The following is a 17095-nucleotide window of genomic DNA, read 5'->3' as shown; positions in this document are numbered from 1 at the left end:
AAAAAAAGAAAACTACAGGCCAATATTACTGATGAACATAGATGTAAAAATCCTTAACAAAATTCTAGCAATCAGAATCCAACAACATGTTAAAAAGATCATACACCACGACCAAGTGGGCTTTATCCCAGGGATGCAAGAATTCTTCAATATCCGCAAATCAATCAATGTAATACACCACATTAACAAATTGAAAAATAAAAGCCATATGATTATCTCAATAGAGGCAGAGAAAGCCTTTGACAAAATTCAACATCCATTTATGATAAGAACTCTCCAGAAAGCAGGAATAGAAGGAACATACCTCAACATAATAAAAGCTATATATGACAAACCCACAGCAAACATTATCCTCAATGGTGAAAAATTGAAAGCATTTCCCCTAAAGTCAGGAACAAGACAAGGGTGCCCACTCTCACCACTATTATTCAACATAGTTTTGGAAGTTTTGGCCACAGAAATCAGAGCAGAAAAAGAAATAAAAGGAATCCAAATTGGAAAAGAAGAAGTAAAACTCTCACTGTTTGCAGATGACATGATAGAAAACCCTCTACATAGAAAACCCTAAAGACTCCACCAGAAAATTCCTAGAGCTAATTAATGAGTATAGCAAAGTTGCAGAATATAAAATCAACACACAGAAATCCCTTGCATTCCTATACACTAATAATGAGAAAATAGAAAGAGAAATGAAGGAAACAAGTCCATTCACCATTGCAATGAATAGAATAAAATACTTAGGAATATATGTACCTAAAGAAACAAAAGACCTATATATAGAAAACTATAAAACACTGGTGAAAGAAATCAAAGAGGACACTAATAGATGGAGAAATATACCATGTTCATGGATTGGAAGAATCAGTATAGTGAAAATGAGTATACTACCCCAAACAATCTATAAATTCAATGCAATCCCTGCCAAGCTACCAACGATATTTTTCACACAGCTAGAACAAATAATTTCACAATTTGTATGGAAATACAAAAAACCTCAAATAATCAAAGCAATCTTGAGAAAGAAGAATGGAACTGGAGTAATCAACCTGCCTGACTTCAGGCTCTACTACAAAGTCAGAGTCATCAAGACAGTATGGTACTGGCACAAAGACAGAAATATTGATCAATGGAACAAAACAGAAAGCCCAGAGAAAAATCCACACACCTATGGACACCTTATCTTTGACACAGGAGGCAAGAATATACAATGCAGAAAAGATAATCTCTTTGACAAGTGGTGCTGGGAAAACTGGTCAACCACTTGTAAAAGAGTGAAACTAGAACACTTTTTAACACCATACACAAAAATAAACTCAAAATGGATTAAAACCTAAACGTAAGACTGGAAACTATAAAACTCCTAGAGGAGAACATAGGCAAAACACTCTCCAGCATAAATCACAGCAGGATCCTCTATGACCCACTTCCCAGAATACTGGAAATAAAAGGAAAAATAAATGGCCCTAATTAAAATTAAAAGCTTCTGCACAAAAATGGAAACTAGAAGCAAGCTGAAAAGATAGCCTTCAGAATGGGAGAAAATGATAGAAAATGAAGCAACTGACAAAAAATTAATCTCAAAAATATACAAGCAACCCCTGCAGCTCAATTCCAGAAAAATAAACGACCCAATCAAAAAATGGGCCAAAGAACTAAACAGACATTTCTCCAAAGAAGACATACAGATAGCTAACAAACACATGAAAAGATGCTCAACATCACTCATTATCAGAGAAAGCAAATCAAAACCACAATGAGGTACCATTTCACGCCAGTCAGAATGGCTGCAATCCAAAAGTCTACAAGCAATAAATGCTGGAGAGGGTGTGGAGAAAAGGGAACCCTCTTACACTGTTTGTGGGAATGCAAACTAGTACAGCTACTATGGAGAACAGTGTGGAGATTCCTTAAAAAACTGGAAATAGAACTGCCATATGACCCAGCAATTCCACTGCTGGGCATACACACCGAGGAAACCAGAATTGAAAGAGACATGTGTACCCCAATGTTCATCGCAGCACTCTCTATAATAGCCAGGAAATGGAAGCAACCTAGATGTCCATCAGCAGACGAGTGGATTAGAAAGCAGTGGTACATATATACAATGGAGTATTATTCAGCCATTAAAAAGAATACATTTGAATCAGTTCTAATGAGGTGGATGAAACTGGAGTCTGTTATACAGAGTGAAGTAAGCCAGAAAGAAAAACACCAATGCACTATACTAATGCATATTTATGGAATTCATAAAGATGGTAATGATAACCCTGTATGAGAGACAGAAAAAAGACACAGATGTGTAGAACAGTCTTTTGGACTCTGTGGGCAAGGGCAAGGGTGGGATGATTTGGGAGAATGGCATTGAAACATGTATAATATATGTGAAACAACTTGCCAGTCCAGTTTCAATGCATGATACAGGATGCTCGGGGCTGGTGCATTGGGATGATCCAGAGGGATGGTACAGGGAGGAAGGTGGGAGGGGGGTTCAGGATGGGAAACACGTGTACACCTGTGGCAGATCACGTTGATGTATGGCAAAACCAATACAATATTGTAAAGTAATTAGCCTCCAATTAAAATAAATAAATTTATATATATATATATATATATTTTTTTTTTTTAAAGCTGCCTCTAAAGATGATTCAGAGTCATTGAGAAGAAGTCAAGTTATGTTTAGCCCATGCCAAACATAATTCCTTGCTGAAATCTCTCTTTTGTTTCTCTTATAGGTCTTTTTCATTGAGTCCATTTGTAATGACCCTGAAGTCATTGCAGAAAACATCAGGGTAAGGAGTACCAGTCACCTTTTCTTTCCTTCTTATTTTTTCTCAGATTCGGATCATGCCTAGAAATGTCTCTGTAGTTAAAGGAGGTATTTTTCCGTTAGCTTCTCCTCCCACTTCCTATAGAAAGTATTCCTTCACCATCCTGTCATACAATGATTCTGTGAAATTCTTCTTAGTACTGGAGAGAGGAAACTAAGGTTCCAAGGGAAGCAGTAAGTTGCCAAGAAGCTGGGAAGAGACAGAACTAGGGGTGAACCTCAGGTCTGTCTATCTGTCTTGAAAGCTCTTTTTTCTGCCCCACAGTTTGTATCAAATTTATCACTGCTCTTAGATTCCAGGTATGTGGTCTAGATTTAGAACACTCACCACATTTTATTGTTTCCTATTTCATCAAATTACTGTATCTTGGGGACAGAGAAGACCTTAAAGATCACCTCCTTTAATGTTTCATCAGAAACTTGAAATCTTAGCTAAAGGTTTGTCTAAATTTTCTTTTTTGTACCTCCAATTATGAGGCTCACTGCCTTCATTAAATGCAGTCCAATCAAGCTGAAATCTGACTCCCTGTAATCTCCACTCATTGGTCCTATTTTTGCCTCTTGAGGCATAGAATATGCCCAAATCCTCTCTTTCCTTTTCATCCATCCACCTGTCCATCCGTTTGTTGATTAAACATAAATTGAATCCATATACCTGGACTGAACCATTTGGGGTATTAGAGACAGAAATAGCTAAAGGAGAGTCCAGCCTTGAACTCACACTCTAGTGAGGGAGACTGACAACATAAGAGATATAATTCTGTGAGATCAGTGCTGAAATAAACGAACAAAGGATGCTGTGGAAGGCTGTTGAGGAACTAACCTTGCATAAGAAGGCTTCTTCTTCAAGATAACAGCTGACCTGCATCTTGAAGAATGAATAGGCATTTGGCAGGTAAAGAATGGAAAATAAAGGAATGGCATATACTAAGTATGGCATCTTGGGGGAACTAGAAATAGCTTAGGTTGGTTAAAGCAAAGTGTGTGGAGGACTAGAAGAGCAATGGGAGATGAGGATGAAGAAATCATTCAGGGCACAATCATAACAAGCCATGTGTCACTTGCTAAAATATTTCATACATGCATGCTAAATTGCTTTAGTCATGTTAAATATTTTGCAACCCTATGGACTGTAGCTCACCAGTCTCTTGTGTCTATGGGGAATCTCCAGGCAAGAATACTGGGGTATTCTTGTTGCCATGTCCTTCTCCAGGGTATCTTCCTGATCCAGGGATCGAACCTGCGCTTCTTATGTCTCCTGCATGGGAGGTGGGTTTTTACCACTAGCGCCACCTGCAAACCCAAAATATTTCATACTTTATCCTAAAAGACATGAGGAAATAGTGAAGGGTTTCAAGTAGAGGAATTCCATATTCAGGTGTGCACATTAGAACTATACTTCTTGCTACTAGTAAGGGAAAGTAAACTGTAAACAGAGTAACTTGTCACAAAGCTAGAGTGAGCATCCAAGGAAGAGAGAATGGAGGTCATTTGGGGAGATATTTAGAAGATATAGTGAGGTATATAGAAGGTATATACCTTCTAAGAGGTGGGGGTGATAGAAAGAGACACATCTAGTATGACTCTCAGATTCATTTAAGGCTCAGAAGTGAAAGGCAAATGAGAAAAGGAAAGATATACCCAATTGTATGCAGAGTTCCAAAGAAGAGCAAGGAGAGATAAGAAAGCCTTCCTCAGTGATCAATGCAAAGAAATAGAGGAAAACAACAGAATGGGAAAGACTAGAGAACTTTTCAAGAAATTAGGGATACCAAGGGAACATTTCATGCAAAGATGGGCTTGATAAAGGACAGAAATGGTATGGACCTAACAGAAGCAGAAGATATTAAGAAGAGGTGGCAAGGATACACAGAAGAACTATACAAAAAAGATCTTTCTGACCCAGATAACCATGATGGTGTGACCACTCACCTAGAGCTAGACATCCTGGAATGTGAAGTCAAGTGGGCCTTAAAAGCATCACTATGAACAAAGCTAGTGGAGTTGATGGAATCAGGAAAGGAGTAGGTCAAGGCTGTATATTGTCACCCTGCTTATTTAACTTATATGCAGAGTACATCATGAGAAATGCTGAACTGGATGAAGCACAAGCTGGAATCAAGATTGCTGGGAGAAATATCAATAACCCCAGATATGCAGATGATGCCATGCCTATGGCAGAAAGCAAAGAAGAACTAAAAAGCCTCTTGATGAAAGTGAAAGAGGAAAGTGAAAATTTTGGGTTAAAACTCAACATTCAGAAAACTAAGATCATGGCATCCACTCCCATCACTTCATGGCAAATAGATGGGGAAACAATGGAAACAGTGACAGACTTTATTTTCTTGAGCTCCAAAATCACTGCAGATGGTGACTGCAGCCATGACATTAAAAGACATTTGCTCCTTGGAAGAAAAACTATGCCCAACTTAGACAGCATATTAAAAAGTAGAGACATTACTTTGCTGACAAAGTCCATCTAGTCAAAGCTATGGTTTTTCCAGTAGTCATGTGTGGATGTGAGAGTTGGACTATAAAGAATGCTGAGCACCGAAGAATTTATGTTTTTGAACTGTGGTGTTGGAGAAGACGCTTGAGAATCCCTTGGACAGCAAGGATATCCAACCAGTCCATCCTAGAGGAAATCAGTCCTGAAAATTCATTGGAAGGACTGATGCTGAAGCTGAAACTTCAATACTTATGCAAAGAACTGAGTCATTTGAAAAGACCCTGATGCTGGAAAAGATTGAAGGCAGGAGGAGAAGGGAACGACAGAGGATGAGATGGCTGGATGGCATCACCGACTCAGTGGACATGAGTTTGAGTAAACGCCAGAAGTTTGTGATGGACAGGGAGGCCTGGCGTACTGCAATCCATGGGGTCACAAACAGTCAGACATGACTGAGTGACTGAACTCAACTGACTTAAGTAGATGATAATACCATTCACTGAGATGTAGAATATGGGTAAAGAAGTTAGATCCTAAGGGATTAGAAGATGCCAGCCCTTCAGAAATCTAAAGCCAACATATGCTAAGTTATCCCAGTAAACACTCGATACATGTAAGCCATTATGACCCCTGGTCAAGATCTTCTGTTCCTCTTCTTCAACCATTTCTCACACCACAATTTCCAGTCCACTTATAAATCATTATCTTAAACTGTACTCTAGAACTGAATATAATATAACAGATCTTGTTTGAGCACACAGATAAGGAATGAAGGGTTATACTGTTCAGATTCTCTTCAACTGTCTGATTTTGTAAACTTCAGCAAGGCCCCTCTCTAAGGCTCAATCTCCTCATCTTTATGTTGAGGGATATTGTACTCAGTGAACTCTAGGAGCTCTCCCCAAGGGCACTGTTGGAATCTCTGTCTCCCATGGTTCTTTCTCCCTTCTTCCAGCAAGTGAAACTTGGCAGTCCTGATTATATAGACTGTGATCGTGAAAAGGTTCTGGAAGATTTTCTAAAGAGAATAGAGTGCTATGAGGTCAACTACCAACCCTTGGATGATGAACTGGATAGGTAAGAACCCAGCACCACAAAGTATAAGTCTGGATTCTTAGCCTGGTTTTGATGTCTTATAGGACCTGAAGAAATGCCTTCCCTCTCTGGGCCTCAAGTTTATTAGTAACATCAGGGAGCTACACTTGATCTGTCTTCAAGGGCCCTCCCAGCTCTAATTATCCACGACATGGTGATTCTTTGATTTGTAAGGTGTTCACAAAGGGATTGAAGTAATGTTTTACTGAACAGTATGGACATATTAGGACCCTGGCCTCTGGAGTAAAATGCCTCTCCCCTATGGTTGTTACTATTGTGTTCTCAAAAGTATTATTCACATGTGGATGACACTTCAGTTTCCAAAAGTGTTCACCTTTTTTTTTTTTTTTTTTTTTGGTTTGTTTCATTGAATGCCCTTGGCACTCCAGTTAAGGAGGCTAAAATAGGTCTTATGATCACAAATTTTCAAGAAGAGGAAATTGCATCTTAGGGAGCTTGAGCTTGCTCAATCTTCTACCACATAAAGCTAGGATTTTAATCACACATTCTGTCTCTTAATCATGTCTTTTTTCACAATGCACATGTACCTTTTTCAGTCACTATGTATTTGAATTCTTTGGGCTGTGGTGTCTATAGGGGGTGTAAATAAGGGCAAGAAAAGTAGGTTGTATCTTCAGGTAGCTTCCATAGAGCTCTGATATATGAGAAGATACATGAAAAATATGAAACTTTCATTCATAATACCAACTAAAGATTGGAGAGGTGTTAGCTGGAAGTACAGGGAAAATGTTAGCTTTAGACATAAGGTGTTCCCAGAAGCTCACTTTCTTTCAAAATAGATTGTGATGAGAAGAGACCCTGGTCACTCAGACCCTCTGGGCCTCAAGTAGAAAGTATAAGGAGGCTGCTAATAGTCATCACCACTCTAAGAAGTTTAAAGAACATCCTTCCAGCTTTGTCCAACCAAAATCCCCAAGGTGAACATTGTTACTGCTTCACTTCTTAGATGGGGAAACAAACATAGAGCAGGGCAAGGACTTACCTGAGGCCACACAATGATTCAGTAGCAGAATATATACTCAAATTCCTTCTTCAAACTTCCATCATGGTTATCCCCTCCCACATACCTATATCATAAAAAGTGTCACATGACCTTATGTATGATTGTGAATATTGTTCACTGTGTCAGGTCAAGGGTACAATTGCTTTTCTCATCAAGGCATCTGTGCTGGAGTCAAATGAGAAGTTTGAAGGAGGAGCGCTGAAGTGAAAGAACAGCATTGAGAAAGCTCTGGCCTTTGGTCTACACTTCTGGATGTGCTCAGTGTTTCATGAATCAGTTCAGGTCTGAAGATAACTGATTCTGAAAGTTGGCTTTATCTAATCATTTTTCCATCAACAGACATTTACAATCCATGCATAAAGGCCCAAACCTAGTTGTGCACTAAAAATCCAAAGAGGGATAGGCTATCTGCTCTGATAGAATGACCACTTGGTTAAAGAAGACAATGAATATGCAGCTGGCCAGAATTTGGGGATAGTAAAGCAAGTGGGGTGGGGAAACACAGAAGAGGGGATTCAGTCCAACTTGGAGGAAAAGATCTGGAAGAGCATGTTTACCAAGTATTTAGGGCACCAGCAAGGAAGAGACTACCAAAAATTAGAAATAAAAAAAAGACAATCTTGAAAGCTTTTGATACTTTGTATTGGGTTGGCCAGAAAGTTTGTTTAGGTTTTTCTGAATGAACTTTCTGGCCAACACAATATTTCAAAAACAGCATCAAGGTAGTGAAAACAGAAAAGATCTAACCAGAACTCAGTAGAACATCCTCTATTACAATATAGCTTATAATTTTTAGTATAAAGATGTCTCTCCCATCAGGAAGCTTCCATAAGCCTCTTATACTTATTCATCAGATGGCAGACAGAATGAAAACCACAAGCACAGAAAGCTAAAAAAAACTGATCACACGGGCCACAGCCTTGTCTAGCTCAATGAAAATATGAGCTACGCCATGTAGGGCCACCCAAGACGGACAGGTCATGGCGAAGAATACAGACAAAACGTGGTCCACAGGAGAAGGAAATGACAATACACTTCAGTATTCCTGTTTTGAGAACCCCATGAACACTATGAAAAGGCAAAAAGACGTGACACTGAAAGATAAACTCACCAGGTCGGTAGGTGCCCAATATGCTACTGGAGAAGAATGGAGAAATAACCTCAGAAAGAATGAAGAGATGGAGCCAAAGCAAAAACAATGCTCAGATGTGGATGTGACTGGTGATGGAAGTAAAGTCTGATGCTATAAAGAATATTGCACAGGAATCTGGAATATTAGGTCATGAATCAAGGTAAATTGGAAGTGGTCAAATAGGAGACAGCAAGAGTGAACATTGATATTTTAGGAATCAGTGAATAGGAATAGGTTGGAATGGGTCAATTTAATTCAGATGACAATTATTTCTACTACTAGGTGCAACAATCCCTTAGAAGAAATGAAATAACCCTCAAAGTCAACAAAAGAGTCCGAAATGCAGTACTTGGGTGCAATCTCGAAAATGACAGAATGATCTCTGTTCATTTCCAAGGCAAACCATTCAACATCACAGTAATCCAAGTCTGTGCCCCAGCCACTAATGCTGAAGAAGCTGAAGTTGAGTGGTTCTATGATGACCTACAAGACCTTCTAGAATTAACACCAAAAAGAGATGTCCTTTTCATCATACGGAACTGGAATGCAAAAGCAGGAAGTCAAGAGATACCTGGAGTAACAGGCAAGTTTAGCATTGGAGTACAAAATGAAGCAGGGAAAAGGCTAACAAATTTTGCCAAGAGAATGCACTGGTCATAGAAAACACCTTTTTCCAACAAAACAAGAGACAATGCTACACATGGACATCACCAGATGGTCAACACCGAAATCAGATTGATTATATTCTTTGCAGCCAAAGATGGAGAAGCTCTACACAGTCAGCAAAAACAAGACTGGAGCTGACTGTGGCTAAGATCATGAACTCCTTATTGCCAAATTGAGACCTAAATCGAAGAAAGTAGGGAAAACCACTAGACCATTCAGGTATGACCTAAATCAAATCCCTCACAATTGTAGAGTGGAAGTGACAAACATATACAAGGGGTTAGATCTGATAGAGTGTCTGAAGAACTGTGGATGGAGGTTCATGACATTGTACAGGAGGCAGTGATCAAGGCCATCCCCAAGGAAAAGAAATGCAAAAAGGCAAAAAGGTACTCTGAGGAGACCTTACAAATAGCTAATAAAAGAAGAGAAGCTAAAGGCAAAGGAGAAAAGGAAAGACATACCCATCTTAATGCAGAGTTCCAAAGAATAGCAAGGAAAGATAAGAAAGCCTTCCTCAGCAATCAATGCAAAGAAATAGAGGAAAACAATAGAATGGGAAAGACTAGAGATCTCTTCAAGAAAATTAGAGATACCAAGGGAATATTTCATGCAAAGATGAGCACAATAAAGGACAGAAATGGTAGGACCTAACAGAAGCAGGAGATATTAAGAAGAGGTGGCAAGAATACAGAGAAGAACCATACAAAAAAGATCCTAATGACCCAGATAACAACGATGGTGTGATCACACCTAGAGCTAGACATCCTGGAGTCTGAAGTCAAGCGGACCTTAGGAAGCATCACTACAAACAAAGCTAGTGGAGGTGCTAGAATTTCAGCTGAGCAATTTCATTTCCTAAAAGATGGTGTTAACGTGCTGCACTCAATATGCCAGCAAATTTGGAAAACTCAGCGGTGACCACAGGAGTGGAAAAGGTCAGTTTTCACTCTAATCATAAAGAAAGGCAATGCCAAAAACTACCACACGATTCCACTCATCTCACACACTAGCAAAGTAATGCTCAAAATTCTCCAACTGAGGCTTCAACAGCATGTGAACTGTGAACTTCCAGATGTTCAAGGTGGATTTAGAAAAGGCAGCGGAACCAGAGATCAAATTGGCAACATCTCCTGGATCATAGAAAAATCAAGAAAGTTCCAGAAAAGCATCTACTCCTGCTTTATTGACTATATCAAAGCCTTTGACCATGTGGATTACAATAAACTCTGGAAAATGCTTAAAGAATTCGGAATACCAAGCCACCTTACCTGCCTCCTCAGAAATCTGTATGCAGGTCAAGAAACAACAGTTAGAACCAGACATGGAACAATGGACTGGTTCCATTTCTGAAAAGGAGTATATCAAGGCTGTATATTGTCACCTTGCTTATTTAACTTATAAGCAAAGTACATTATGCAAAATGCCAGGCTGGGTGAAGCACAAGCTGGAATCAAGATTGCTGGGAGAACTATCAATAACCTCAGATATTCAGAAAACACCACCCTTACAGCAGAAGGCAAAGAAGAACTAAAGAAGCTCTTGATGAAAGTGAAAGAGGAGAGTGAAAAGTTGACTTAAAGCTCAGCATTCAGAGAACTAAGATCATGGCATCCACTCCCACCACTTCATGGTAAATAGATGGGGAAACAATGGAAACAGTGACAGACTTTATTGGGCTCCAAAATCACTGCAGATGGTGACTGCAGCCATGACATTAAAAGACGCTTGTTTCTTGGAAGAAAAGCTATGCCCAACCTAGAATCCCTCAGAAGAAATGGAGTAGCCATCATGGTCAACAAAAGAGTCTGAAATGCAGTACTTGGATGCAATCTCAAAAATGACAGAAGGATCTCTGTTCATCTCCAAGGCAAACCATTCAATATCACAGTTATCCTAGTCTATGCCTCAACCAGTAATGCTGAAGAAGCAGAAGTTGAACGGTTTTATGAAGACCTACAAGACCTTTTAGAACTAACACCCAAAAAAGATGTCCTTTTCATTATAGGGGACTAGAATGCAAAAGTAGAAAGTCAAAAAACACCTGCAGTAACAGGCAAATTTGGCCTTGGAATGCGGAATGAAGCAGGGCAAAGACTAATAGAGTTTTGCCAAGAAAATGCACTGGTCATAGCAAACACCCTCTTCCAACAACACAAGAGAAGACTCTACACATGGACATCACCAGATGGTCAACACTGAAATCACATTGATTATATTCTATGCAGCCAAAGATGGAAAAGCTCTACACAGTCAACAAAAACAAGACCAGGAGCTGACTGTGGCTCAGATCATGAACTCCTTATTACTAAATTCAGACTTAAACTGAAGAAAGTAGGGAAAACTGCTAGACCATTCAGGTATGACCTAAATCAAATCCCTTATGATTATACAGTGGAAGTGAGAAATAGATTTAAGGGCCTAGATCTGATAGAGTGCCTGATGAACTATGGAATGAAATTCGTGACACTGTGCAGGAGACAAGGATCAAGACCATCCCCATGGAAAAGAAATGCAAAAAAGCAAAATGGCTGTCTGGGGAGGCCTTACAAATAGCTGTGAAGAGAAGAGAGGCGAAAAGCAAAGGAGGAAAGAAAAGATATAGGCATCTAAACGCAGAGTTCCAAAGAATAGCAAGAAGAGATAAGAAAGCCTTCTTCAGCGATCAATGCAAACAAATAGAGGAAAAGAACAGAATGGGAAAGACTAGAGATCTCTTCAAGAAAATTAGAGATACCAAGGGAACATTTCATGCAAAGATGGGCTCGATAAAGGACAGAAATGATATGGACCTAACAGAAGCAGAAGATATTAAGAAGAGGTGGCAAGAATACACGGAAGAACTGTACAAAAAGGATCTTCACGACCCAGATAGTCATGATGGTGTGATCACTCATCTAGAGCCAGACATCTTGGAATGTGAAATCAAGTGGACCTTAGAAAGCATCACTACGAACAAAGCTAGTGGAGGTGATGGAATTGTCATTGAGCTATTTCAAATCCTGAAAGATGATGGTGTGAAAGTGCTGCACTCAATATACCAGCAAATTTGGAAAACTCAGCAGTGGCCACAGGACTGGAAAAGGTCAGTTTTCATTCCAATCCCAAAGAAAGGCAATGCCAAAGAATGCTCAAACAACTGCATGATTGCACTCATCTCACATGCTAGTAAAGTAATGCTCAAAATTCTCCAAGCCAGGCTTCAGCAATACATGAACTGTGAACTCCCTGACGTCCAAGCTGGTTTTAGAAAAGGCAGAGGAACCAGAGATCAAATTGCCAACATCCACTGGATCATGGAAAAAGCAAGAGAATTCCAGAAAAACATCTATTTCTGCTTTATTGACTATGCCAAAGCCTTTGACTGTGTGGATCACAATAAACTGTGGAAAATTCTTAAAGAGATGGGAATCCCAGACCACCTGACCTGCCTCTTGAGAAATCTGTATGCAGGTCAGGAAGCAACAGTTAGAACTGGACATGGAACAACAGACTGGTTCCAAATAGGAAAAGGAGTACGTCAAGGCTGTATATTGTCACCCTACTTATTTAACTTATATGCAGAGTACATCATCAGAAATGCTGGACTGGAAGAAGCACAAGCTGGAATCAAGATTTCCAGGAGAAATATAAATAACCTCAGATACGTAGATGACACCACCCTTATGGCAGAAAGTGAATAGGACCTAAAAAGCCTCTTGATGAAAGTGAAAGTGGAGAGTGAAAAAGTTGGCTTAAAGCTCAACATCCAGAAAACGAAGATCATGGCATCTGGTCCCATCACTTCATGGGAAATAGATGGGGAAACAGTGGAAACAGTGTCAGACTTTATTTTTTGGGGTTCCAGAATCACTGCAGATGGTGACTGCAGCCATGAAATTAAAAGACACTTACTCCTTGGAAGGAAAGTTATGACCAACCTAGATACCATATTCAAAAGCAGAGACATTACTTTGCCAACTAAGGTCCGTCTAGTCAAGGCTATGGTTTTTCCTGTGGTCATGTATGGATGTGAGAGTTGGACTGTGAAGAAGGCTGAGCGCCGAAGAATTGATGCTTTTGAACTGTGGTGTTGGACAAGACTCTTGAGAGTCCATTGGACTGCAAGGATATCCAACCAGCCCATTCTGAAGGAGATCAGCCCTGGGATTTCTTTGGAAGGAATGATGCTAAAGCTGAAACTCCAGTACTTTGGCCACCTCACGCGAAGAGTTGACTCATTGGAAAAGACTCTGAATGCTGGGAGGGATTGGGGGCAGGAGCAAAGGGGACGACCGAGGATGAGATGGCTGGATGGCATCACGGACTCGATGGACGTGAGTCTGAGTGAACTTCGGGAGATGGTGATGAACAGGGAGGCCTGGCGTGCTGCGATTCATGGGGTCGCAAAGAGTCGGACACGACTGAGTGACTGAACTGAACTGAACTGAACCTAGATAGCATATTAAAAAGCAGAGACATTGCTTTGACGACAAAGGTCCATCTAGTCAAAGCTATAGTTTTTCCAATAGTCATGTGAGAGTTGGACTATAAGGAAAACTGTGCACCAAGGAATTGATGTTTTTGAGTTGTTGTGCTGAAGAACTCTTGAGAGTCCCTTGGACTGCAAGGAGATCCAATCAGTCAATCCTGAAGGAAATCAGTCCTGGATGTTCATTGATGCTGAAGCTGAATCTCCAATACTTTGGTCACCTGATTTGAAGAATGCACTCATTAGAAAAGACCCTGATCATGGGAAAGATTGAAGGCAGGAGGAGAAGTGGATAACAGAGGATGCGATGGTTGGATGGCATCACTGACTCGATGGACATGAGTTTGGGTAAACTCTGGGAGTTGGTGATGGACAGGGAGGCCTGGTATGCTGCAGTCCATGTTATTGCAAAGAGCCCAAGACTTAGCAACTGAACTGAACTGATAATTTTTATTTTAAATTATAAATGATGGGGTTATGCCAAGAAGAAATAGAAAATGCCATAGTTTTGATGTGAACTACCTCTAAATGATTCACATGATCCTGGGCTTAAAAAAATCTTCGTAGAGAGAGTGAATATTCTGACTCTTGGAGGATAGATGCATAGGAGCTCAGCTTTGGAAACCAGGGAAAGAACATCTTTTCAGGGAAAGATAACAGTACCTTTTAAAGGTCTAGTTAAGTCTGAATAAAAAGAGAAGTACAGAGAATATTTCAGCAAAAGCATTAAGGCTGAAATTAAACAAAGTTATGAGCATGGACATGGGACACTGAGGTGAGGCCAAGCACAGCCAAGGTATGAAGGCACCTAGAATGTCAGAATAAGCTAAGGAATTTGGAATTTATCCTAGTCCCACTCAGAACCTAGTGTCAGGAACAACACAACAAGGTGATATCAGACATTTTCTACCTAGGCTCTAAGAGTCATAGGTTGAAGAGTTTGACATCAGGCAAATCACTTCCTCTTTCTGTGTTTCAGTTTCCTCACCTCTAAAACAGAGATTATAGTCTCCACTTCCTAGGATGGCTATGAGGATTTATGCAGTTTGAAACCTCCCACCCCTGCCAGATGCACACACACACACACACACACACACACACACACACACATGAAATGCTCAGCAAATGCAAATGGCCTATGAGATGGAGGCAGTCAGGGACAGGCAGTCAGGCACAGTTGGCAGCTGCTTTTTTTTTTTTTGCTTTATGCAATAGATGTTTATATCAGAATATTAGGTGAGTTCTATTTTAAAATGTATTAGAAGAGCTGGATAATTTAAAGGGCCCACCCTTGCCAGAGTTCTTTAGTCACATGAAGAGATCTCCAGCTATTTCAGATATTTTTAAAGCATATTTGTAAGCATGACAGCAGATGCTCTGACCCTCAGACCTGAAAGAACAGTGACCATACCCTGTACCTGACTGCCTGTCCCTGACTGCTTCCAACATCTCATAGGCCACTTGAATTTGCTTCCTGCTTGACTGTTGGAGGATTACTGTTTCTCTCTCAGTACGTCAGCAGTGTGAACCACAGAAGAGAGAATACTAGATGCATGGAGTGTAATGAGTGAAAGTAAAAAAACAGTCTGGCTCAAACTGAGACTGAGGAAAGGAGACAAAGGGAGATGGTAGCAAGCAGTGAGCTACTCAGGGTGGCCAGGAACAAGTTTCTAGAACAGCTATGCAGAACAAGGCAAAACTAGAGGAAAGGTAAGTGAGAGCTGTGTTATGGAGTAGGCTTGAAGGCAGGCTGTGTGGTTGGGGCTTTCTCTTGGGATCAGCCTCTCCAACATCAGCTCCTGCTTGGACTGGCCCAGCCACCTGTCCTACATCAAGATCTTCGACGTGGGCACACGCTACATGGTGAATCGTGTGCAGGACCATATCCAGAGCCGCACAGTCTACTATCTCATGAACATTCATGTCACACCCCGCTCCATCTACCTATGCCGGCATGGTGAGAGTGAACTCAACCTCAGAGGCCGCATTGGAGGTGACTCTGGCCTCTCAGCTCGAGGCAAGCAGGTAGGGAAGGCCCCATGCATTCTGAAACATTGACTGGGCTGGTTCAAGTGGGCCACAAGTTGGTGGGGTGGCTGCTGACTGGGTTCTGAGGGTGGAGGGACTCAGTGACAAGGTAAAAGCAGGTTCTGGCCACTCCTGCTCTTCCACCCCATTAGCCACTCAGTCTTGACCCATCTTTGTATGGCTTCCATGTGCCACCAGCAACTCTGATGCTTTGGTCGTGGCACACCAGGCCTTCCCAGACCACTTGCTCCTCCAACCCCATTAAAATAAGCACTGTCTCTCCTGCCTAATGGTCCCCTCATTTTTCTCATAACTCTGTGTCTTCATTTGTGCAGTTTCTGCCACGGAGGCTGCCCTCCTCTGTCCTTTCTGTCAGCTGGTGACCATCCTTTGCACAGACAGCTGCCCTGAAGAGCCCCACACTTGAATCCATCTTTTCCTGCATTACTCAGGGCTGATGCTATGCTCCCAAACCCCCACTGCAGGTCATCATAGAGTTGACTCTTGTCCCCCACCAGTCACCACTTCTTTCCTGCCCTCCCTTCTCCACACTTTCCAGGACCCATCTCCTGCTCCACGGGCTGATCCAGAAAGCCCTCCTCTGCCCTCTCTTGCCCTCCCAGGCAGGTCGCTTGGGCTCCATACCCCCCAGTTCTGGCCCATCTCTGACCTTCATGGTGGGAGTCTCTTTTCTGAGTGAGTGAGTGAAAGTCGCTCAGTCGTGTCCAACTCTTTGAGACCCCATGGACTATACAGTCCATGGAATTCTCCAGGCCAGAATACTGGAGTGGGTAGCCTATCCCTTCTCCAGTGGATCTTCTTGACCCAGGAATTGAACTGGGGTCTCCTGCATTGCAGGCGGATTCTTTACAAACTGAGCTATCAGGGAAGCCAATGGTGGGAGTCTCTTCTTTCTAGTCAAGAATAATGACCTGCATGTTATACATGCTGCCCAAATAAAGAGACACATTTTCCTGCATTTGGCCCTCTCCCAGGACTTGTTAAAGGGGCTTTCTGGGTGGCTCAGATGATAAAGAATTTGTCTGCAGTGCAGGAGACCTGGGTTCACTCCCTGGGTTGGGAAGATCCCCTGGAGAAGGGAATGGCAACCCACTCCAGTATTCTGGCCTGGAGAATTCCATGGACAGAGAAGCCTGGCTGGCTACAGTCCATGGGGTCACAGAGATGGACACAACTGAGTGACTAACATTTTCACTTTCACTAGGCTTGTTAACATAAGTATTGTTCTTGCTAGGAGGATGACTTGGGGTGGGATAAGAGGGAAATGAGGTGCAGGAGGGAAGGAGCTCCCTCTTTTATTGGACACCTCTGCACATTCATGGCACCATCTACTTCCACATGTGTGGCCTCATTTAATCTTCACAACTCTGTGGGGTTGGCAT

General features: G+C 41.3%; 1 protein-coding gene across 6 annotated transcripts in view; it reads left to right on the top strand.

Moving 5' to 3' along the window:
• The window catches only part of PFKFB1 (6-phosphofructo-2-kinase/fructose-2,6-biphosphatase 1), a 132779-nt gene that overhangs the window by 98467 nt on the left and 17217 nt on the right, over positions 1-17095 (top strand). For 5 of the 6 annotated variants that reach the window (XM_052662823.1, XM_052662826.1, XM_052662824.1 and 2 more), the window contains 3 exons: positions 2733-2789; positions 6232-6353; positions 15446-15689. In XM_052662823.1, the coding sequence (XP_052518783.1) occupies positions 2733-2789; positions 6232-6353; positions 15446-15689 (423 nt within the window). The remainder of the gene's footprint in view (positions 1-2732; positions 2790-6231; positions 6354-15445; positions 15690-17095) is intronic. The other variant, XM_052662822.1, reaches the window with a different exon arrangement.

The sequence above is a fragment of the Budorcas taxicolor genome, chromosome X (genome assembly GCF_023091745.1).
Source record: "Budorcas taxicolor isolate Tak-1 chromosome X, Takin1.1, whole genome shotgun sequence".
Lineage (NCBI taxonomy): Eukaryota > Metazoa > Chordata > Mammalia > Artiodactyla > Bovidae > Budorcas > Budorcas taxicolor.
The sequence above is the reverse complement of the archived record's forward strand: the minus strand, read 5'-3'. Positions and strand labels throughout refer to the sequence as shown.